The sequence below is a fragment of the Cetorhinus maximus genome, chromosome 2 (genome assembly GCF_964194155.1).
Source record: "Cetorhinus maximus chromosome 2, sCetMax3.hap1.1, whole genome shotgun sequence".
Classification (NCBI taxonomy): domain Eukaryota; kingdom Metazoa; phylum Chordata; class Chondrichthyes; order Lamniformes; family Cetorhinidae; genus Cetorhinus; species Cetorhinus maximus.
The window spans coordinates 143,350,009-143,375,571 of NC_135880.1; the positions used below are offsets into that span (position 1 = coordinate 143,350,009).

Consider the following 25,563-nt stretch of genomic DNA (forward strand, 5'->3'; position numbering starts at 1 on the left):
TGCTGCTGCTGATGGTCCACAGCACATCATGAATGCCCATTCTTGAGTTGCTTGACCTGTTCGAAATCTATCCCATTTAGCACGCTGGTCGTGCCACACAACACAATGGAGGGCATCCTCAATGTTAAGGCAGGACGTTGTCTCCACAAGGACTGTGTGGTCATCACTCCTATCAATACTGTCATGGACAGATGCATCTGCAACAGGAAGTTTGGTAAGGATGAGATCAAGTATGTTTTTTCCTCTTGTTCATTCACCACCTACCGCAGACCCAGTCTAGCAGCTATGTCCTTTCGGACTTGGCCAGCTCGGTCAGTACTGGTGCTAGCTACTGAGTCACTCTTGGTGATGGGCATTGAAGTTCCCAACCCAGAGTAAATTCCTTGCCACCCTCAGTGCTTCCTCCAAGTGGTGTTCAACATGGAGGGGCACTGATTCATCAGCTGAGGGGGCACGGTATGTGGTAACCAGCAGGAGGTTTCCTTGCCCATGTTTGACCTGATGCCATGAGACTTCATGGGGTCAGAATCGATGATGAGGACTCCCAGGCCAATTCCCTCCTGACTGTATACCACTGTACCATCACCTCTGCTGGGTCTGCCCTGCTGACAGGACATACCCAAGGATGGTGGTGGTGGTGTCTGGGACATGATCTGTAAGGTATGTTTCCGTGGGTATGACTACGTCAGGCTGTTGTTTGACTAGTCTGTCAGACAGCTCTCCCAATTTTGGCACAAGCTCCTAGATGTAAGGAGGACTTTGCAGAGTCGATACTGCAAAGTTGAGCTTGCTCTTGTCATTTCTGGTGTCGAGGTTGATGCCGGGAGGTCGTCCGGTTTCATTCCTTTTAGACATTTTAACAGTTTGATACAACTGAGAGGCTTGCTAGGCCATTTCAGAGGGCATTTAAGAGTCAACCACATTGCTGTGGGTCTGGAGTTACATGTAGGCCAGACCAGTTAAGTACAGCAGACTTTTTTTCCCTAAAGGACATATTAGTGCACCAGGTGGGTTTTTCCGACAATTGACAATGATATGATCCTATATCATTGGACTTTTTTTTAATATTTAAATTCCAACATCTGCCATGGTGGGATTCGAACCCAGGTCCCCAGAGCATTACCCTGGGTCTCTGGAATACCCATCTGGTGGCAATGCCACTACCCCATCGTCTCCTCGTGTGTGACAGACTGCGGGATACCACACAAGTCCTCTGTGAATCCCTGGAATGATTTACAGGCAAAAAATTTGAATGCAGCGGTGACCTTCAGGGCCACTGGCAGGGGATGTCCTTCCACTCCATGGGGCATTAGATCCTCCCGCAGAATATGGCAGATATGATCCTACAGATCTCTGGACAAGCGCAGACTGCGCAGCATTGACTCTCACTCAACGGCAGGTAGGAGAGTCTGCTTCAGTAGACCCTTCGTAGAGCGAGTCGCCGCTGTGGTATGGGTCTAATCTCCTCATCCTCTGGCTGTTGCTGGAGCTCCCCGTACAATGGAGCTCCGGCGGGGCCTCCTCCCGAAGCTGAGCTCAGCAGCGCCGGTCCCTTCTACTCCTCCTCCATTTGATGGGTGGCCTCAAGAAGGCAGCATTGAGCCCAGGCTCCATTACTGTTTCCTGCTTCTCTCTGTGCTTAATAAATATAACATATTAATGAATAATGCTTCCACTCGCAAAAAAAACCACTGTCATGGCCTCAAACTGAATCTGCATTACTAGCCTTGTCGTTGATACAGCCTTGTAGCTGAGGTGAAAACTCAGAGGGAAGTGATCAAGGTGCAATCCCTGATACTTAACATCTCAGTCCCAGAGAGGTTGGAAAAAGTTTGGACACACCTTACCAAACTCACTCCTCCAATCTCAGATCTGATACACTGATTAAAGTGAACTTGCACTGACTAATGACTGGATGCTCTTTGGCCTGTTATCAACGCCAACTGGAAAAAGCGCACAACAGGCTTTCATTGATGGGTCTGCCAGATATACAGCAGCTGTCCCTCCTTAATGGTTGCCTGCATTCCCAATCTTCACATTCCTGTATGTTAATGCTGAAATGGAGCAACTGTATTATGAAGCCAATGACTCCTGCAGTCTCTCGTTATAGCGTAGCAAAAGGCATTGGTTCCAGTGGTACCTTCTTAAGGAAGTCTTCCAACTTTCTCTCAGCTCCGACTCAATTTCAATCTTGTGCCTCAATGAAGTTTGACGGTGCCCCTGAAAGGGCCCATTAGTCAAGCAGTGCCCTCGTCCAACACTGCCTCTGACCCCTCTTGTGCAGAATCATTTCCAGTTTTGATTTCAAACTGCACCATTACTTCATTGATTCAAGATGGCAGTGCTTCATTTTTATTTTGAGATCAGCTTCAACCCTCCCAATGCCAGTGTTCGGGTCCCTCCAATTTTCCTGAAACCTGACGATATGCAGGTAGGGCTCCCTCCAGTTATTCTCAAGTCTCCTCCAGTAATCCTGGATCCCATTGTCGTTGTGGTCAACATGCCAATCCTCCCCGCTGCACCCATCACTGTTGACTTGCCCATGCTCCATGTGGACCTCGCCCCCTCCCCACCCCATCTAGAGTCTGTGTACATGGTCACATTCAGAGGAGATTCCCCCCCGCCCACCCATCACCAAACAAAGAGAGCTTTGAATACCCCCTCCTTTATTATTTTTTCCCTATCTACAGGCTGCAGATGCCTCCCCTAGCCATACCATCCCGTCTACAGCCCAGTTCCGTCAAGCCTATGGCCACCGATTGTGAACATGCCCTGCACACCAAACTGTGCCTTCTCCCAATTGAGCACACAGGCCTTGCCCCTTCCTGGACCAGAACTACTACATGTGTACCATGCATAGCCGTGTAGCATGGTCCGCTACACCCCAGGACTGTGTGTCTCACCCTGACTGAGGTCCACAGAGCCACAGGACTATCTCTACTCTCTTACTCTTACCTGTTGGCCCCAGATCAGGTACTCTGACTACCTTTCAATGAACCCCCTCTATCTCCCTTTCCCACCTCCCCACTCCATGAGCTTCATGCAATCCATTCCTCTTGTGCCACACTGACACACATCCACCCCACCTTCCTATTCCGAAATCTGCATACATCCCCTCCCATTTATACATTTGGAATCCCATCCGCACTCTTGTGTGTCTACGTTTCAGTTTTCCTTGTCAGTCTCCAGCTTCCCACCACTCGGTCTCCCCTCTGCCTGCCATCATTGTCCTTCCCCCACTACTCCCTTCCAACTCCTTCCACCTCAGTGTCCCCCATGTGTCCATTACTCCTCTATCCCCTTCCAACCACAGTGCCTCTCCGCTTATGCACATCATCCTCCCCCCGCCGCCAGCCAGACCTCCCCTCACCCCCACACTTGGTTGCAATGCTGGTCTCTGTTTGAGGATACAGCCCTGCCTGAGAGCCGCTGCACAGTGGTGCCCTCCTCGAGGGCACCACTGGGTGAAGACCAACCCTACAGCCACAGCAGTGTGGCATTCCACTGGCATTGCTACAAAACCGGAGCAGTGCCGTGGCAGGTAGGCTTGGAATGTTGCAATCGCCTTGAAGTCACAAGCGAAGTGAGGGCTGACTGCTGCACACCACTCATTTTCAAACGTGAAACAGAACGATCTGAATTCCTGCTTGCACAATGCAAAATTGGAAGGCGAGCAGCATATTTAATAAGCATTAATGAGATGGTAATGAATGCAAATAGTGTTCATGTCACTAGTCAGCAGGATACTCAACCCGCCATTAAAGCGGTGAGGGGAAAATTGCCAACTGTTTTCACGCCGATGGGAATCCGATTTGTTCGCTCCCTCCAAATTTTCTGCTCCCGCCTGCAAAAAACGCGCCTTAGGCAGGATGGGAAAAGTCCGCCCGCGGAGTCTGCCAGGATACAAGAGAGAGGGAGCAGCTAGAAGCTAAATGACTCAATGGTTCACTGTGCTGGTGCAGGTGCAAGTAGGAGATCGCACTCAGATTAAAAAGCCCAAATTCGTGAGGATTTGAAACGAGCTGGAAACTTGTGCTAGAGAAGACAAAAGAAACAAGCATTAGGAGCAGGAGAAGGCCATTCCGCACCTCGAGCCTGCTCTGACATTTGATCAGAACATGACTGATCTGACCTTGGTCTCAAGTCCACTTTCCCATCTTCCCCCCATAGCATTCAACTCCCTTGTTGACGAAAGATTTATCTAACTCAGCCTTGAATATATGCATTGAGGCAGAATCTCCAGGAAAACTCTCTGTGAAAAGCAGTTCTGGGGTTAAAAGTTACCTGGCTGGGAAAGGAAAGGAATAGAAGTAAACCCTCACTTTGGACTGGGTCCGGAAAAATAAAATGACTACTTAAGTGACAGTGCATATTATACCTGTGAAGTGGGTTCTTCCGTTGTGTTAAAAGTAAATGGGGAAACTTCTATTCTGTAGTTTAAAGTATAAGTTGCCAAAAAAGTACTTAGTTAATACTGCTTTTAGTCTGTTTCACAGAATCTTTACCGTGCAGGAGGTGGCCACTCGGCCCATCGAGTCTGCACTGGTTCTCTGAAAGAGCATTCTACCTAATCCCACTCCCCAGCCTTATCCCCGTAACCTTGCACATCCTTTCTTTCCAGTTGGAAATCCAATTCCCTTTTGGATACCTCAATCGAACCTGCCTCCATCACCCTTTCAGGAAGTTCATTCCAGACTCTGTAGTAATTGTAGCTTCAAGGAATGTAGTGACTGTAGCTTTATATACTTATTCTGAATACTATGAAATATCCCCTTAAATGTTTGCCACTGCTTCTCTATTGATCTATCCTCTAGCCTAGTTTCCCAGTCCATTTCAGCTAGCTCAGCTTTCATCCCCACATAGTTGCTTTAGAGTTTAACATATAATTCTTAGACCCATTCTTCTCCCTTTCAAACTGGATGTAAAAATCAATCATATTGTGTTGTTGCTACGTAGGGGTGCCTTTACTTTGAGGTCATTAATTAACCTGGTCAAGTTACACAATACCAAATCTAATATAACCTGCTCTCTGGTTAGTTTCTTAGACCAGCATGTTCTGGAACCATCTCGAAAGCATTTTAAGAACTCCTCATCCAGGCTACTACTGCCAATCTGCAGTATCATGCAGGATCTGCATGACAATAAAAAGAAAGACTTGCATTTATGTCATGCCTTTTTTGACTTTAGCACATCCCAAAGGGCTTTATAACCAATGAAGTATTTTATGAAGTGTCTGTTGTAGTTTAGGAAATGGGCTGCCAATTTATGCACAGCAAACTCGCACAAACAGCATTCGGATAACAGACAGATGTTTCAGAAATGTTAAATGAAGGACAAATATTGGCTAGGATGCCAAGGAGCATTCCCCTGCTCTTTATCAAACAAGTGCCATAGGATCTTTTGTGATTTGAACAGGCAGAGTTTCAGTTTAACAACTTATTTAAAAGGCAGTGCCTCCGACAGTGCAGCACTCAGAACTGCACTGGAGTGCCAGTCGAGATTTTTGAAGTCTCTGTAGTGTAACTTGAACCAAAAACCTTCTGACTCAGAAACAAGTGCTACCAACTCTGCCATGGATGGCACTGATAGACAAAAGATCTGCATGGTTGGCAAACTTCAGGAGCAATATGCCATCAGTAATCTGAATGAGATTATCAACTCAATTACAAGCCAACCGCATGTCAAATTATGGGCAATTTCGTGTCATGTAAATCACAACCAGTGAAAACTAGATTTAGGCTACCAAATTCACTTCACTTAATGCCCTTACATAAGAACATAAGAACTAGGAGCAGGAGTAGGTAATTCAGCCCCTCGAGCCTGCCCCACCATTCATTACGATCATGGATGATCTCATTTCGGCCTCAACTCCAATTTCCCACCCTCTCCCCATAACCTTTCAACCCGTTACTAATTAAAAATCTGTCTATCTCCTCCTTAAATTTATTCAGTGTCCCGGCATCCACTGCACTCTGAGGTAGTGAATTCCACAGATTCACGACCCTTCAAGAAAAGTAATTCCTCCTCATCTCTGATTTAAATCTACCACCTTTTAGCCTAAAACTATAGCCTCTCGTTCCACACAAGGGGAAATATCCGCTCCACGTCTACTTTGTCTATCCCCTTTAGCATCTTATATTGTCTATCCCTTTAGCATCTTACAACTGGTGCAGAGAAGACATTTTCATTCCTTCAGTCTGGGCTAGGCTAAAACACAAACCCTAGAAAAGGGAGAACAGCAACATAAGTTTAACCACCCAGCTCTCAAGCTCAATAACCTAAAACCAACTGTTAAAAGTGAAGTTAAAAGGAAATGTCTGGGTCTGCCAAAAATCTTTTTTACGATAACTAACAAAGCACCTTGAAATTAATACAAGTGTGATTATTTTCTCTTTCCAAAATACACAAGAGCGTAATATGTACTCTAAAGGTTAACTTTATTCTCTTATAATATTCACAACATGTATGCCATTGTTGTAGATAACTGATTGGACAGGAAAGCAGTCCAAATTCTATATAAAATCTTTTATAGGAAATGTGGAACTACAAACTGAAAAATTCTTCATTTAATTCAAATTCAAAAGACTTCTTACCAAGGCCGCAGCAAATCCAAAGCTTCGGAAAATTTGTTATTTAAGAATAAACTCAGTGCAATGTTGCATTCTTCCAGGGCACTCTTCAAGTCCATCTGGGATGCCCTATATAATAGAAAATAAACAATAAACTCTACTGGCAATGGGTGTCACTCTGCACATTACTAGAGTGGATGAAAAGTTAACTGAAGACATGACAAGCACCAAAGTGGATTAAATCTGAAAGAACTTTCCACCAGGTTCATTGTAACATTAACAGGAAGTATGAAAGATTCATTGGGAAGCAAGAGGTCATGCCCCCGTCTTGAATATGAACATATGAAATAGGAACAGAAGTAGGCCACTCAACCCCTCGAGTCTGCTCCGCCATTCATTAAGATAGTGGCTGATCTGTTTGTGTTTCAAGTTCTACATTTCCATCTACCTCGATAACCATCAATTCCTCTGCCTAACAAGGATCTATCTACCTCTGTCTTAAAAATATTCAGTGACTCCACTTCCACTGCCTTCTAAGGCAAAGAGTTCCAAAGTCGCACAACCTTCTGAGAGAAAAAAATTCTCCTCATCTCTGTCCTATAAGGGCGACCCCTAATTTTAAAACGGTGTCCCCTAGTTCTGGACTCACCCACAAGAGGAAACATCCTTTACACGTCCACCTTATTTAGATCATTCAGGATCTTATATACTTCAATCAAGTCACCCCTCACTCTTCCAAACTCCAGTGGAAACAAGCCTAGCCTGGCCAACGTATCCTCATAAGACAACCTGCTCATTCCAGGTATCAATCGAGTAAACCTCCTCTGACCCGCCTCCAATGCATTTACATCCTTCCTTAAATAAGGAGACCAAAACTGCACACAGTATTCGAGGTGCGATCAACAATGCCCTGCATAACTGAAGCATAACATTCTTACTTTTATGTTCAGTTCCTCTTGTAATAAAGGATAGCATTACATTAGCCTTCTGAATCTGAAAAGTCTTTCCACCAGGTTCATTGTAACATTAACAGGAAATATGAAGGACTCATCGGGAAGCAAGAGGTCATGCCCCCAACTTAAATAGGACTTAATCAAAATTAAAAACAAACACATCCATCCTTAATCATAATGCACAAAGTAGTCTCCCACCATCGGAAGAGAATGGTTACCATGAAGGAGTCACCTCTTACACCCTTGGGAATATGTCTTTAAGAGGCAGAATCTGGAGAGAGAATTCTAAACTGCGTTATTTATTTCTTAACATTTTTTCTCATTTCCTCCATTCAAAGACATTATCTCTTGTTGTTCTACAGTTCCATGAGCCCCATTTGCCCTCTGTACCTTAACCAAATTGTCAACATTCATGTGCAAATCTCAACAGTGAGCACAAGCAGGTTATTAAACCACTGGAACCATCACTGAGGCAGTCAATCCTTTTTCATTCATAGTCTGCACAAAGTGTACCTTCAGCAGAGGTTACTGGGCACATCCAATCAGCACTAGTAACCCTAGCTTTTTTTCCCTCTCACTAACTCAAATGCTAGGGCCAACATATTAGCATCCCTATTGCTGTTGTAGCAGAGGTTAGCTTACACAACACAGGCATGAGCCTGGGATCCTGCTTATTTCTATGTCTGGCTATTGGCTGAATAAATGTATGGGGCCAACAAGGGAGCTGATCCACTTTATTATTAATAATCAGCAGTAAAACAGGGCCTCATGACTCATACAGCAACTTGCACTCACATAATACCTTCAATGTAGAAAAACATTGCAACGCCCTTCAAGGAGGTCGAAGGAAAATATACATCAAGCCAAAAGGAGTGACAAAAATTTTACTCAAAGGAGTTGGGTTTTGAGAAGGAGCAGCTGGTGGGTTGGAGCTTGGGGAGGAAAGCATAAGAAAAAGGATGACAAACTGAGAAGACATAACTGGAGTAAACAACCTATATTTATATCACATCTCAAACATTATGTCCCATGGTAGTTCACAGTTGGTTTAAATAAAATCTCTGTCGCGGGTAATGAAGGAAAGAGTGGGGCCTATTAGAAAACAAAACGGTAACCCATGTGTGGAGACAGAAAACATGGGCATGGTCCTTAATGAAAATTTTGCAGATTCCATCACAAAAGGAGATGATGCAGACATTATTATAAAGAAAGGCGAGTGTGAAATATTGGATGGGATAAACATAAAGAGGAAAGGGAAATAAAAAGGGGCAAGGGTGCCTCCTTCTCCTGAGCCTTATGGAAGAAATGGTTCTCCATATCATGGGGACAGCTGATAAATTGTCCATGGCATCCAGCAACACTGAGAACAGAGAGGATGGCAGCAAACTGCTATCTTATGTTCCTTCTCAATACCCAGTGCACCCTCATCCTGCTGTCTGGCAGGATAAGCAAGCTGCAGATGGCATCACCAAGGACCTCTTGTTTTCCAGCCCCTCTTTCCTGACCCCAGCTTTCCCCTTCTGATTTTGGAGAGCCAAGAACTGCTATATACCCAGCCACAGCAGCCCCAGGATGGGAGAAAGAGCAACATCACAGCACTGATAAAGAGGCCCCATCTCTTAATCTGACACTCATGGCCACCAGCTCCGATACTGGCACTGTTTGTACCTTAAAGGCTAGTATAGTGTTGGGAACTGCATGTGATAAGTCACCAGGCATGAGTGGTCTGCAACCTGGCCACAGGGGTGAGAATGGGGGTGTGTTCGTCAGCTCACCAAAGGGCGAGGCTACAGACAAGTTCTGCTAGGACATTGACTTGGTGGCATACATGAGAATGCTGATGAGATGCACACCATGATGCTGGATGCATTGGCTGGTCTGTCAGACAGCCTCCTGTCACTGTCCAGGAGCGTTTGGAGTCTGGCTCCAGGTTGAATGCATTGTGCAGAGCTATCCCTCTCCAGAGGCTCTATTCCATCTCCCTGTCATCTTGTAGACTCAAAGGCATTAAAACTGGGGCTCCCAGAGCCTTAATGGGGAAAGGTTATCAAATCCTCTGCCATCCTTATGGGGATTCAACAGCATTCGCTATCAAATCCAAGAACTCACCACAACACCTCCAAAAACACTCCACAGTATATAGACACTTTGCAATAGCAGAGGTTTATCAAGTTCGCCTACCTGAAATTTGGGTACCTGGTCCTTTACACAACACTAGCACTGGGCCCATCATGCCAGCAGAACACTTGATGTTTGGTGAGTGATGTACAAATTCAGTTAATGCACCCACGTGGTCCAAATTAGGGGAATGGGCATCACATAGCCGATCGTTCTGTGTGACTGGTTCAGCTGCTTTTGGCTCTCACAAGAGATATCTGCATGAACACTCTTCTCATGAGGGCATGTCACATGGGCCATGCCAGAAGCTGGCACTCCCCCATGAGGGGGACTGGCTTCCAGAAAACCACCTCCAGTGGAGTTATAGACATAAATTTAGTGCCCAGTCCATATTTAGGGCAAGAGGACAGAAAAACATCCAGAGAGGAAGCCGATTAGTGACAGCAATGAAGCAGTTTAGATGCAGTGTTTCAAGAATCTTAGGATTGTTGGGATTCTCACATATTGACACAAAACAGAAGGATGGATTCTAAACAAGATCAAGTTAGACCTGTTGAGAATGACTTCCTCCTTACTGTGATCTTTTATTTTCACAAGTTACTCAGGTGATACAAGCTCAGAAATAAAAACGTAATGTAACATATTAAGCATTTATAACGATTAATCAGGAGAAAGGAAAAAAAATATCCTGATAAACTGAGGAAGCACATCAAATAGGATGCTGAGGTTAGAACTTAGACGTCAGAGATATAAAATCCATTCAACACAAAAAAGAATTCAAATTCAATGTGGTAGGGAAATTGCCACCCAAGTAAAAAGATGTATGACTTATTAATTATGTTTATGGCAGAGATTTTGCTAACATCCATTACTGCTTTATAAATGTGCAGCCATTAACACATTATAACTTATTGAAGCTTTTAAGTCAATCCAACCATGGCTGTGATATTGTGTCCGACACTGTCCTGTTGTAATGAAAACATTGATTCCTTCTTATACTTTACATGTTACACATTACACTTTCAACTTTCACAAAATTAAAACTACAAACAGAATACATTTCTTACCATACATAATAGGCAGTGTCCATAAGCAAAGAAATCAATGAACTAATTTTCTTACTGGGGTTAGTAGATGCTGTGCACACATACTGAAGAAACCATCAAAGGCAGGAGCACAACGAGACTGCAGGAATAATAGTTCTTTTATTAACTTCTCAAGAACCTGGCTGCATGACTGTCCAATAGACCCACCAGGAAATGGGACATGTCATATGATACTGTATTTAATTACCTCTAATGGAAAGCAGATAATATGATTAGCTGTTTGATTGCACATCTGACCCCAAGGTGACCTTCCAACCTCATAATCATGCCATATTTTCATCTCCATAACTTCACCCTTGCCTCAGCTCTCATCTGCTGCTGAAACCCTCATTCATGCTTTCATTACCTATAGGCTTGACTATTCCAATGCACTCCATGCTGATCTCCCACATCCCACCTTCCGTAAACTTAAGGTCACCCCAAACCCTGCTGCCCATGTCTTAACATGTACCACGTCCTGTTCACCTATCATCCTTGGCTCAATTACCTAATTATCTTCTGGTCAAGCAACATCTTGATTTTAAAATTCTCATCCTTGCTTTCAAATCCCTCCATGGCATTGCTCCTTCCTCTCTGTAATCTCCTCCAAACCCACAACCCTCAGATATCTACACTCCTCTAATTCTGGCCTCTTATGCATTCCCCAATTATGATAGCTCCACCATTGGTGGCTGCGCCTTCAATTGCCTAGGCCCCAAGCTCTGGAACATCCTCCCGACACTTCTCCGCCTCACTTTCCTCCTTTAATATCACTAGAAATAGGCAAAAGTAAGTCATTCAGCCCATTGAGCCCGCTCCACCTATTAATAAGATCATGGTCAGTCTGACTTTGGCCTTAACTCCACTTTCCTGCCTAACCCTTGATTCCCTTGTTAATCAAAAATCTGCCCAACTCAGCCTTGAATATATTCAATGACCCAGCCTCCCCTGCTCTCTGGGAAAGAGAATTCCAAAGACTAATGATCCTCAGAAAAGAAATTCCTCCTCATCTCAGACCCCTTATTTTTAAACTTGCCCCCTAGTTCTAGATGCCCCCTTGAGGAGAAACATCCTCCCAGCATCTATCCTATCAAGCCCCCTCAGAATCTTCTAAGTTTCAATGAGATCACCTCTCATTTCTCTAAATTCCAATGGGTATTGGGCAAACCTGCTCAACCTTTCCTCATAAGGCAACCTCTTCTCAGGAATCAGCCTAACTTCTCTGAACTGTTTCCAATGCAAGTATATCCCTCAAGTAAGGTGACCCCAAAACTGTACGTAGTGTTCCAAGTGTGGTATCACCAATGCCCTGTGCAATTGTAGCAGGACTTCTTTATTCTTGTACTCCAATCCCTTTGAAATAAAGGCCAACATGTCATTTGCCTTCCCAATTGCTGTACCTGCATGCTAACTTTTTGTGATTCATGTACAAGGACACCCAGATCCCTCTGTACTGTAGCATTCTGCAGTCCCTCTCTATTTAAATAATATTCTGCTTTTCTATTCTTCCTGCCAACATAGGCAACCTCACATTTTCCCACATTATACTCTGCCAAATGTTTGCCCACTCACTTAACCAATCTATATTCCTTTGCAAATTCTTTGTATCTTCCTCACAACTTGTTTTCCTACCTATCTTTGTATCAGCAGCAAATTTGGCTACAATACAGTCAGTCCCCTCATCCAAGCCATTAATATAGATTGTAAATAGTCAAGGCCCAGCACTGATTCCTTTGGCACTCCACTAGTTACAGTTTGTTAAGTCGAAAATGACCCATTTATCCTGACTCTGTTTTCTGTCCATTAACCGATCTTCTATGCACATTAATATATCACCCCCAACACCCCCAGTTCTTATCCTATACAGTAACCTTTTATGTGGCACATCATTGAATGCCTTTTAGAAATCCAAATACACTCCATCTACTGGCTCCCCTTTATCCACCCTGCATGTTACATACTCAAAGAACTCTAATAAATTTGTCAAGAACGATTTCCCTTTCATAAAATCATGTTGACTCTGTCTAATTGTATTATGATTTTCTAAATGTCCTGATACGACCTCCTTAACAGTGGATTCTAGCATTTTCCCAAAGACGGATGTTAGGCCAACAGGCCTATAGTTTCCTGCTTTCTGTCTCCCTGCTTTCTTGAAAGTGGTGTTACATTTGTGGTTTTCCAATCTGCTGGGATCTTTTCAGAATCTAGGGAATTTTGGAAAATTACAAATAGTGCTATCTATCTCTGCAGCTACATCTTTTAAGACCCTAGGATGCAGGCCATCAGGTTCAAGAGACATTAGTCCCATTAGTTTACCTAGCACTTTTTCTCCGGTGATCATGATTGCTTTAAGTTTCTCTCTCCCCTTTGCCTCTAGATTTCCTCCTAATCTTGCAATGTCTTTTGTGTCTTCTACTGTGAGGACAGATACAAAATACTTGTTCAAAGGCTCTGCCATTTCCTTGTTTCCAATTATTAATTCTCCAGTCTCATCCTCTAAGGGACCAACTCTTACTTAAGCTACTCTTTTCCTTTTTATATGCTTACAGAAGATTTTACTGTCTTTTTATATTTCTTGCTAGTTTTTCTCTACTCTCCTTTCTCCCTCTATTATTTTAAGACATTTCTTAAAACCTACCTTTTTGACTAAGCTTTTGGCCATCTGACCTAATATGTGGTTCAGTGTCATATTTTGTTTTACAATACCCTGAGAATACCTTGGGATATTTTACAACGTCAAAAGTGTTATATAAATACAAGCTGGTGCTGTTTATTGAGGTTGGATTGGGAACATCCCTTAGATATGAGGATCAATCCATAAGATTCCTCTGCTACTTTCCTCTTTTCCTAGCCCAACAAGCAATCACTCCATCACATTCCTTCCCTACTCTGCACCAGAATCTCCATCCCTCTACATCCAACTCTGTCTTCCCTTAGCATTTTCTAAGCTCATCTTATCCAAAACCTATTTCAACTGTTGACCAAAATGCTAACTTACATTGTGTGTGCTTCTCTTCCCACAGACACTGCCCCCTCGCTTTGAAAAGTGTTTCCAATTCTTCAAATAAACTCACCCTCGACCCTTCAGTCTCTTTTACCTTTTAGGCCATCTTCAATCTCCTCCCAGCTCTGCAAGGGTCTTGTGCACCTGCCAGGCCATGCTCATCTCAGCAGCAACTTGATTTGACTCCCTTCAATCAGGTATCTACCCCTCCCACAGAACCAAAACAGCCCTATCATGCATTATCCCTCCTTGACCTATTTGCAGCCCCCAGCCTAGTCTATCATACTATCTGCCTCAAATGCCTCCTGTCCATTTATGCAGTTTGGTGGGACCGCCCTCACTACTTCTATTCCCATCTGCAAAACTGTACCTGCAACACCTGTAGCAATCCATTCTGTTTCTCCCATGCAGTAACATCAGGAGTCCCCCAAGGATCCACGCTTGACCCCCTCCTCTAACTCTAACAATGTAAGTTAGCATTTTGGTCAACAGTTGAAATAGGTTTTGGATAAGATGAGCTTAGAAAATGCTAAGGGAAGACAGAGTTGGATGTAGAGGGATGGAGATTCTGGGGCAAAGTAGGGAAGGACTGGGATGGAGTGATTGCTTGTAGGGCTAGGAAAAGAGGAAAGTAGCAGAGGAATCTTATGGATTGATCCTGCCATTTGCCATTATGATCCACAGACATGAGGTCAGCCTTCATATGTGTATTGATGACATCAGCTCTACCTCTAGACTACCAGATCACCCGGTCTTGAATGATCAGTCATCTCCTCCATTTAAATATTGGGAATACCGATGTCATCTCCAGACCTCAGCTGCAAATTCAATATCCCTGCCACTGACTGTGTCCCTGTTCACAAATACCGCTTCCTATTTGATCCAGAATTCAGTTTCTAACCCCATACACACTCCATTGCAAAAGACTACCTACTTCTAAATCCATAATGTTGACCAGTTAAACTCCTTCCTCAGGTTATTTGCACTGAAATCCTCATCTGTGCCTTGGTCACGTCCATGTGCTTCTAAGCTGCACCCAATTCCCTACCTTTCGTAAACTTCATCACATGCAAAACTCTACTTTCCATATCCTATACTGTACCAAATCCCACTCAGTCTTTATCTCTGACCTCGCTGACCTGTAATGGCTCCTGATTTCCCCCATGTCTTCAAATTTAAAATTTTCATCCTGGTGTTTAAGTGCCTCATTCTGCAGCCTTCCCCTTGATGTAATCTATTACTATAACTTTATCCAGCCCTTCAAACCCAACATCCTAACTCTTTGTACCTCTGGCTTCTACTTCTTGAGCATCTCATTCCTTTCAGTCCAACATTGACAGCAGTGCCTTCAGCCATCTAGGCCCTGCATCCTTCACCTCCTTTCCTAAAACCTTATGTCTCCCTCTCAAACTTTAAGATAATGCTTAAAACCCAGCTCTATGACCAAACCTTTTCATCAGCCTTTCTACTCTTTTCTTCATTATCTCAGCACTGTTGACGCCTCTGAAGTGCCTTGGGTCTACTTGAAAGATCACATGTAAATATAAATCGTGGAGTTGCTTTTAACTACTACTGTTCTACTCACTGCCACATACATCACGGCAACTTTAAAAAAATGCTTGTCTGTCCTTTAATTGGAATTGATAATCTAAAAATTGGCATGCGTCAGATGGAAATTTTAGGTTAAAATAAAGCAATAGTCAATATTACAGGATTACTGAAAGCAGGATAAAGACAATGCCAATACCAACCATGCTTTATCCAAAAAGATGAAAGGAGTAATGATTTGGAGGTCTGATGGTATCGTGGTGAAGTAGTAATGTGCAGTGAAAGTCAAGTCAGATTAGAAATTCTAGATAATAAAGCAATGTCAAGACTTTGGGTTAAAGAGCAGCAGAAGAACAGCATCAGATATTAAGCTGTTCTAGTCTATATAGGGCTAAGTGATAGGCAAAGACTGGCTGTAAGGTCACTTCTGTTGAATAGTGTGCATATGTGAACAGGATTGGGTTTAACAGTGGCAGCTCTCTTCAGCCCGCCATCAATCACTATAAGGTTAGCATCAGGGAAAAAGGCACTTAAGCAATGTGCTGCCGGCACCAGTGGAATTATATCCCAGCCTAGATCCCCGTCCACCGCTTCTTTGTTAATTCAGAAAGATAAACCCGAGTTGTGCACATTGAGCACGTACTCAAATAGGGGCGGAGGATGGCAGGGGCGGGGTGGTGGTCCGGAGGGAGGGCGAGGGCAGATTCTGGAGGGAGAGCAAGGGCGGGGGGTGCTGGAGAAAGGAGGAGGTGGGGCTGGAGGATGTTAGTATGGTTGCCAAAGATTGGAAGATAGTAAACATAACTCATCTATTCAATAAAGGAGGAAGAACAACAGAGAGCTATAGGTCAGTTAGTCTGACAGAAATAGTACAGAAATTGCTAGAATCTATTATTACAGCAATGGTAACTGGGCACTTAGATACTGATAATATAAATGCAGAGTAAACACAGATTTATGAGATGGAAATTGGATTTGACAAATCCATGAGAGTTTTTTTAAGGTTGAAACTAGTAAGGGAAGGGGGAACTAGTGGATGTAGTATGTTTGAATTTTCAAAAAGCATTCAATAAAGGTGCCACTCAAGGGGTTATTAATAGAAAATTAGAGCTCATGGGGTCATAGGTTGAGGATTGGTTAACAGGCAGAAACAGAGTAAAATAAGTTGCCGTTTGACAGGTTATTAAAAGTTGGGACAGCAACAATCTGCTGGGCCATCAGGATTTACCATCTACAACAATGACTTAGATCAGGAGTTGATGAAGTGTTTCCAAGTTTGCTAATAATAAAATGCTGGTGGGAATGCAAGCTGTGAGGAGGACACAGAGGCTGCAAAAGGATATGGACAAGCTAAGTGAATAGGTAAGAACTTTACAGATGAAATAGAGCATGGAGAACTGTGAAGTTATCCACTTTGGCAGGGAAAATAGAAAAGAATATTTTTCTTTTGAAAAGGTGAGTGTCTGGGAAATGGATTCATGGAGATCTGGGTGGTCCTTGTACACTTGTCCTTGATGGGGTTGTGGGTGGGTGAGCATGAGCAGTTGGAAGAGGGGTGGCGAGGGTGAATGGGCGGTGAGGATGACTGGGGGGCGGTGAGGATGAAGGGGGGTGAGGATGAGGGAGGAGGGAGGAGGAAATAGTGAGATCAAATAATATATTGACATTCAAAATAAAACAAGACCGGATGGGTCATGAACCAGCTTACCTTTCACTTAATGATGTTTTAATAAGTTTTTGTATAGCTCAATGAGAGATAAGAAAGCAAAATTTCTTAGCGCATGATGTGGTGAGGAATATAATCCGTATTGTGTAACATAGCAGTTCTATGAGTAGCATCAGATATATAATTCAGCCACATCATCACCTTAGTCTCAATAATGTCAAATTCCTTATGCAGATAGAGAAAGTAGGCTTTCCAAAGCCCCATATCTAATCAGAAACTCAATAGTCTTCCATTAGCCCATCTAGGTGTGACCTGATTTGGAAGAAGCCAGACATCCTCAGTATTCTGATGCACCTCAAAAAGCCCCCATCACTATGGTAAAAGCAAAAAACTACGGATGCTGGAAATCCAAAACAAAAACAAAAATACCTGGAAAAACTCAGCAGGTCTGGCAGCATCTGTGGAGAGGAGCACAGTTAACGTTTCAAGTCCGCATGACTCTTCAACAGAACTAAGGAAAAATAGAAAAGGGGTGAAATATAAGTTGGTTTAGGGGGGGGGGGGCGCGTGGGACAAGGAGAGCTGGATAGAGGGCCAGTGATAGGTGGAGATAACCAAAAGATGTCACAGACAAAAGGACAAAGAGGTGTTGAAGGTGGTGATATTATCTAAAGGAATGTGCTAATTAAGGGTAGAAAGCAGGACGAGCAAGGTACAGATAGCCCTAGTGGGGCTGGGGTGGGGTGAAGGAATCAAAAAAGGCTAAAAGGTAGAGATAAAACAATGGATGGAAATGCATTTAAAAATAATGGAATTAAGTGGGAAAAGAAAAATCTATATAAATTATTGGAAAAAACAAAAAGGAGAGGGAAAATCGGAAAGGGGTGGGGATGGAGGAGAGAGTTCATGATCTAAAATTCTCAATATTCAGTCCGGAAGGCTGTAAAGTGCGTAGTCGGAAGATGAGGTGCTGTTCCTCCAGTTTGCGTTGAGCTTCACTATGGGCCTGATTTCCTCAGTTAACTTTGTTTGGCCACCTTGATTAAACTTCCCTTACAGAAACTCCTTCAAGGTCAGAGGTGATCAATTCTCATCCCTTTCACAGATCTAAATCACAATTTACATATACATGGGCACACTGATTAGGTGTTGTGTCTGGTCCTGTAAACAGTCTCCTGCCAATAGCCAGAGATTTTTCTGCACTTAACAAAATAATTGGGCAGGTGATGAATGCTGGTAAGTAAGTCTTATACAGAAATTGTGTTTCCACATGTTGTTCGCTCACTTGGGGCTAAGTTTTCATTGCTTTCCTGTCCCTCTCCACTGTCCTCTTGACATCCAGGTCTCCACCATCCTACAAAGGGTGTTGCTCCTCATCACTACTAGGCCCAAAATCTGAGTTGTGTGCCCATTGCCAGCTGCAGGCTTCCTTGTTCTCATGTTGACCTCGAATTGTGCTTGGAGGCCCTGACCCCTCCTCAAGCCCACACGATGCCAGGATATTGATGACCCGCTGCACTGCCTGAGCACTTACTGCCGACTCTCCCTGCCACCTGCACTGAGCCGATGGCATCTGCCTTCCTGGTCAAGCTCCTGTGCGCACCATTCACCTTTTTATGAGGCCCAGCTATTTCCTTGGGACGGCCACGACTGACTCCCCACTGTGTACCCACTTCCATCGAGCTGGTCTGCGTGCAGCCCATGTGCTAAGGTGGAAATCATAACAAGCTCTCGCTGGGCTCTTTAACCACCTTAATTAGCCTTCATAATGGAGCTCTCGGATCTCAAGGCTGGGCCTACTCCCTGGCCCCCAAACCCCCATCTTGATAAAACTGCTGGCACCGAAAACAGCATTGATATTTCAACCCCCCCACAACTCCCCAGCGGGACCTGAAAATCCAGCCCTTGAACAAATTATCCAAGGATGAGCAAAGCACACAAACATGGCAATTACCCTTATTTTAAAACACGTAAGCATAAAGCAAACTGCTGCATTCCAGGAAATATCTATTGAAACCTGCTCTAAACCATATCATTAAGCTTTATCCATCCTAATCACGCAAGCAAACCCACAATTACTATTAAGCAGGTTACATGAGCATCCTAGACATGTTATTTTGTACATACTGTTTTATTAAAGCTTACACACATAATTATAATTATCAATTCATTGCCGTTACTCCACCAATATGTCAGCACTTTAGCCTTCAGAAAAATCTATTCACTGTAACCTCAACAATCACTGCAGCAGCATTTATTCTATATCTTTACATATGATTTTAATTATACCTGAATGTATAAGTAAATAGAATTATTTCTTATCGCAGCTCTTCAGTCATTTGGGCCTGAAGCTCCTCCTACCACCGGCAAAAATACGCAGTACAGGCTATGCTATACATTCGGGATCAAAAGATACTGCATGAAAAATTACACAGCACATTGTAAAAAAAAGACATGCTGGAGGCATCACAATCAAGCTTGTTTTTTAAAGAAACAAGGAAACTGCATGTCACTTACATTCCTAATCTGTAATTTTTCCTTCATGAGGGACGAGTAAACTGTCCTGCGGTTCACTGACAGTCCCAGCAAATGTAAGCAGCTGGCAAGGTTTCCGCAGGCACTGCAGCTTTGTGAAGATTGGGCAAGGCTGTCTCACTGTACAGCTCCACACACATTACTGGGCAAACGTCATGCAGTCACATCAAAAACCTTGAAGCAAATCCGTGCAGCCTTCTTTATTATCACAGAATCCCAGTGCTCTCTGAGTCGGCACAAGTGGCAGTGGCAGTGTGACACAAAAGCAGCATCTGCCATCAACAGAAAACAGCCAAGGGCAACTATTTCTTTTTTTAAAACATTATTGCTCTTACTATTTTGCAGATATTTAGTTTTAAAAGCTACATTAAAACAGTAGTTTTATAACCCCATACAAAGTCACTTGATTTTCAATTATTTTCCAGTTTAAGATGCTTTCACTGCGCAAGCTACTCAGTTTTGAAATTAATTACCAGCAAATAAACTAACACATTTTCAGATTTCCAAAATTCACCTCTTGTCATCCAATGACAACAACTCTTAAACACAACCACACAACCCCCACGCCATCACCTCCTCAACCTGATGCAATCATATTTTTCTTACCGTGGCTGTTTCTTGAACATTTCTGCTTTTTAATTGTTTAATAACCAATAAAGATGATGTTTTGTCACTGCTTTCTCTGCCTGGTTCACAATGAATGCGCCAACTGCTCCCTGACTCCATCTTTCAATATAATTTACTCGTCATTCATGGTTTTAAAAAAGGGAAGCCAACCTGTGGCATAAATAAGATACAGAATGGGGAATACACCGCAGGAATATCGCTTTGTAGGAAGCATTGTTTTTCAGGTGCGATGTTGAGCAGATGCCCTGTCTGCTTGTTCATACGGTTTCAAATGATCCCATGTCACTTGTTTTCCCTACATTATAACAGTGACTACATTTCAAAAGTACTTAATTGGTTGTAAAGTATTTTGAATGTAAAGCACCCATTGTGAGCAGGATGTCCTGAAGTCACAAAAGGCGCTGTGTAAATACATTTTCATTCTTTTCCCCCCCCCCCCACGAAGAGTGGGGCAGCTCGTCCAGTGCCCTTTATCTCAGCCATCACTAATACAGGTTAACAGGTTATCTATCTCATCTCTGTAACTCCCGTTGCCGAACAGGAAACAGAAATCAGGACATTGGTTTCCACTCCAGCCACTGGCATGCGCCCGGTTTCTTCAACCACTTACATCATTGTTGTGTGGCTCACTGCCTGCTCCCTCCCGCCCGCTGCCTGCTCCCTCCCGCCCGCTGCCTGCTCCCTCCCGCCCGCTGCCTGCTCCCTCCCGCCCGCTGCCTGCTCCCTCCCGCCCGCTGCCTGCTCCCTCCCGCCCGCTGCCTGCTCCCTCCCGCCCGCTGCCTGCTCCCTCCCGCCCGCTGCCTGCTCCCTCAGCCCGCTGCCTCCCGCCTGCTGCCTGCTCCCTCCAGCCCGCTGCCTGCTCCCTCAGCCCGCTGCCTGCTCCCTCAGCCCGCTGCCTCCCGCCTGCTGCCTGCTCCCTCCCGCCCACCCGCTGCCTGCTCCCTCTCGCCCGCTGCCTGCTCCCCCCCTGCTGCCGGATTCCTTCTGCCTTTTACCAGCACCCTCCCCCCCACTGCTAGCTTCCTCTCATCTGCTGCTGGCTCCATCCGAACACTGTGGCTCCCTCTGCCGCTTCCCCCATGACCCACACCCCACCCCACCCCTGCTTCCTCAGCGGTCCTTTGCCGCTGGCTCACTTCCCCAAGCTCTCTCCCACATATCTCCTGCCCTCTTCACTGCTTCTCTCCCCCTCCCACCCCCATTCCCTCATGGGACTCCTCACCATTCCCTTCACTTCTCCCTTCTACTCCCCACCATCCATTCTGATGCGAGCCAGCGGTGAAGGAGGTGGTGAAAGTCCGCAGGAGGGAGCGGGGGGCGTAGGTCAAGTGGAAAGGGGAGCAGTGAGGAGCCACGGTGGGGGGTGTGGGAGGGAAGCAGCAGATTGTTGGGTCTTCATTCCTGTTTTTGTTCATTTTAATGATGGCAGCTGCCAGGGATGTCTCTATCAGTGACATCACAGGCTCTGACATTGCATCTGGGCATGTGCAGGGGGAAGTGCTCCCTCTAGTGTTGTGGCACAAATAAACACAGCCAAGAGAGGGCGAGTTAACCAGCCATCAAGTTGTTATGTGGAAGAGCTTTTGATTCCTGCAGTATGATGGATCTTTGTTCAGGTAGGTTAGTTTACAGCTCTGCAGTGACAGCTGGTGACCTTTTTAAACAGGTAAGGCACAATTGTGTGCCTCCTGAAGCCTGCATGTTACCATAACAACTGACCGTTTCTGTGTAATTCCACCAGCAATTTTACCTTTTTTCATGCAAGAGTCCAAATGAACGCATTATTTCAAGGGTGAGTGAAAGAACCAGTGAAAGAAAGTACCATTTGCAGATAGCTTTAAATTGACAGATGGGTTAGAAAAGCAGTAATAGATTCTGCCAACAAAATCACTTCCAATTTTAGCAGCCATAATCCAATATCATGGCTTAGAACTTGCCGATTACAAATTAATATGCACATGACATGCAATTCTGTCCACCTGTGTGCCAACAGTGGCATCAATTCCCCATTCGAGTTCACGCATACAACATGAGCCAGTGCCTCACCCTGATGAATCACCCCTGTACCATAGCACAAGTGCAGCCACCTACGAGCAAGAATGAGCAGCAACACTTATGCAGAGAAATATGGATAAGAACTGCCACTAGTTCAGTACTTCTCACTTTTTTTTGTAATTTTTTTGTAATTTTAATCCCTTCTAGCTTTGCAGTTGAGAATGCAGTCTACCAAACATTCCCTGTGACCAAAACCAGCAAGCTACTCAAGGGCCACCTGCATGTGACTTAGATTTTCCTACCTTCCCACCCAGGGAATTGAAGCAGCATCAGTTCAGCCCCTTTTCATTTGTTGTATTCAGAAGCTAAGCAGGGAGGAGTATAACTTGAATCTCCATCTGTCAGGGAAAGCATCCTCCCAGCATCTACCCTGTCAAGCCCCTTAAAAAAAATTATGTTTCAGTGACATCACTTCTCATTCTTCTAAACCCTAGGGAATACAGGCCTAACCTACACAATTTCTCCTCACAGCACATTCCCATGAGTCAGTTGAGTAAACTCTCATTGTATACCTTCTAAGGCAAGTTTATTCTTCTTAGGTAACAAACTAAAACTGTACATGGTACTCCAGGCGTGATCTCTCAAGGCCCTATAAAATTGCAGTAAGCATTCTTTACTCTTGTATTCCAATTCCTTTATAATAAAGACTAATACAGCACTTGCTTTCCTAATTACTTGTTGCATCTGTAAATTAACTTTGTGATTCATGTACAAGGATACCCAGATATCTTTAAAGACCAATATTTCCCAATCTCTCACCTTCTAAAAAATATTCCGCTTTTCTGTTTTCCTACATTAGTGGATAATTTCATACTTCATATTGTATCATACGTCATATTGTATCTGCCAAGTGCTTACTCCCTCACTTGACCTGTCTGGATTCCTTTGAAACCTCTTTGCGTTATTCTCATCACTTACTTAAAGCTAAAATCCGTCATATCTGGAACATAGGAATTTATAAACGTCGAACTTGCTCCGCCATTCAATACGATCATGGCGGATCATCCACTTCAATGCCTTTTTCCCCACACTATCCCTATATCCATTTATGTCATTGGTATTTAGAAATCTGTCAATTTCCACTTTAAACATACTTAATGACTGAGCTTCCACAGCCCTCTGGGGTAGAGAATTCCAAAGGATCACAAACTCCTTCTGTAAAGAAAACTCTCCTCATCTCGGTCCTAAGAGGCTTCCCCCTTATTTTGAAATTGTGTCCCGAGTTCTAGACTCCCTAACCAAGGGAAACATCTTACCTGCACCTAGCCTGTCTATCCCTTTAAGTATTTTATAGGTTTCAATGAGATCTTCTCTTATTCTTCGAAACTCTTGAGAGTACAGGCCCAGTTTCTCCAACCTCTCGAGTGGACAGTCCCGCCATCACTGGAACAAGTCTAGTGAACCTTTGCTGCACTCCCTTTATGGCAATAATATCCTTCCTAAGGCAAGAGGACCAAATCTGCACACAGCATTCCAGGTGCGGCCTAACTGAGGTTCTTTACAATTGAAGCAAGACTTCACTACACCTTGACTCAAATTCTCTTGTGATAAAGGCTAACATACAATTAGCCTTCCTAATTGCCTGTTGCACCAGAACATTGGCTTTCAATGATTTACTGACGAGGACGCCCAGGTCCTTTGTACAGCTACACTTTCTAATCTAGCTTTGTGTCATCCATGAATGTAGAAATATTATATTTGGTCCCCACATCCAAATCATTGATATATGTATAGTGAACAGCTGATCGTTGCGGTACCTCATTAGTCACTGCCAAAGTGAGAATGACCCTTTATTCCTGCTGTTTTCTGCCTGTTAGCCAATCCTTAATCCACGCCAGTATATTACCTCCTATTCAATGTGCTTTCATTTTGCTAACCAACCTCATGTGGGGACTTATCAAAAGCCTTCTGAAAATCCAAGTATACTACATCCACCAACTCCCCTTTATCAATTCTGTTACTAGCATCCTCAAAAAACTCCAACAGCTTCGTCAAACATGATTTCCCATTCATAAATCCATGTTGACTATGCACAATCAGATCATTATTATCCAAGTGTCCATTTATCACATCCTTCATAATAGATTCCAGCATTTTCCCTACTACTGATGTACGGCTAATATTCATTGCAATATTTAAACCAGATGGTGTCCTCGTAGTCTCCTGTTTTCTTTCTCCCTTCTTTAATAGTGGGGTGACATTTGCCACCTTCCAATCTGCAGGAACCATTCCAGAATCTATCGAATTTTGGAAGATGATCACTGATGCATTCCCACAATTATACTCCATTTGCCAGATCTTCTATATCTTTTTGTAGCCTCCTTATGTCCTCTTCACAACTTACTTTCCTGCCTATCTTTGTGTCATCAGCAAATTTGGCAACCATCCCATCCACCCCTTCATCCAAGTTATTTATAGAAATTGTAAACAGTTGAGGTCCCAGCACTGATCCCTTGTTACATCTGCCAACCTGAAAAAGACCCATTTATGCATACTCTCTGCTTCCTGTTAGCCAGCCTATCTTCTATCCATGTCAATACATTACCCACTATACCATGAGCTTTTATTTTCCGCAATAACCTTTGATGTGGCACTTTATCAAATGCCTTCTGGAAATCTAAGTGCAGCATATGCACCAGTTTTCCTTTATCCACAGCACATGTTACTTCCTCAAAGAACTCCAACAACTTGGTCAAACGTGATTTCCCTTTCACAAAACCATGTTGACTCTGCCTGATGACCTTAAACTTATCCAAGTGCCCTGCTATAGCTTCCCTAATAATAGCTTCTAACATTGTCAAACTAACTGGCCAGCAGCTTTCCGCCTTCTGCCTCCCTCCCTTTCTGAACAATGGAGTTACATTTGCTATCCTCCAATCCAATGGGACCCTCCCCAAATACAGGGAGCCCAGAAAATCAAAAGCAATGAATCAATTATCTCAGCAGACAACCCCACCCCCCCACCTCCCCCAAAGACCCTAGGATGAAGTCCACCAGGACCCAGGCTCTTGTCAGCCCGCAGCTCCAAAAATTCACTCAGTACCATGTCTATAGTAACTCTAATTTTCCTGACTTCCTTCCCCACTTCCACTTCCTGGTTTATAGCTGCTTCAGGGATGTTACTTGTATCCTCTATAGTGAAAACTGATGCAAAATACCTGTTTAATTCATCTGCCATCCCCTTGTTTTCCATTATCAATTCTTGATACTACCTTTAACTTTTCTAGTTAACCATGAATGGTGTGTCCGTCCCTTGGACTTTTTCTTACTTATTGGAAAGTATCTATGTTGTGTATTCTGAAATATCCCTTTAAATATTAGCCACTGCATCTCTATTGACCTATCCCTTAACCTAATTTGCCAATTCACTTTAGCCTGCTCAGCATCCATGCCCTCATAATTG

General features: G+C 43.8%; 1 protein-coding gene across 5 annotated transcripts in view; it reads right to left on the bottom strand.

Moving 5' to 3' along the window:
* The window catches only part of ttc39b (tetratricopeptide repeat domain 39B), a 180,055-nt gene that overhangs the window by 88,914 nt on the left and 65,578 nt on the right, over positions 1–25,563 (bottom strand). For all 5 annotated transcript variants that reach the window (XR_013580511.1, XM_078570305.1, XM_078570298.1 and 2 more), the window contains one exon: positions 6,594–6,698. Coding sequence is in view for 4 of the 5 variants with exons in the window: in XM_078570305.1 (XP_078426431.1) it covers positions 6,594–6,698 (105 nt within the window). In the remaining variant the exon portion in view is untranslated. The remainder of the gene's footprint in view (positions 1–6,593; positions 6,699–25,563) is intronic.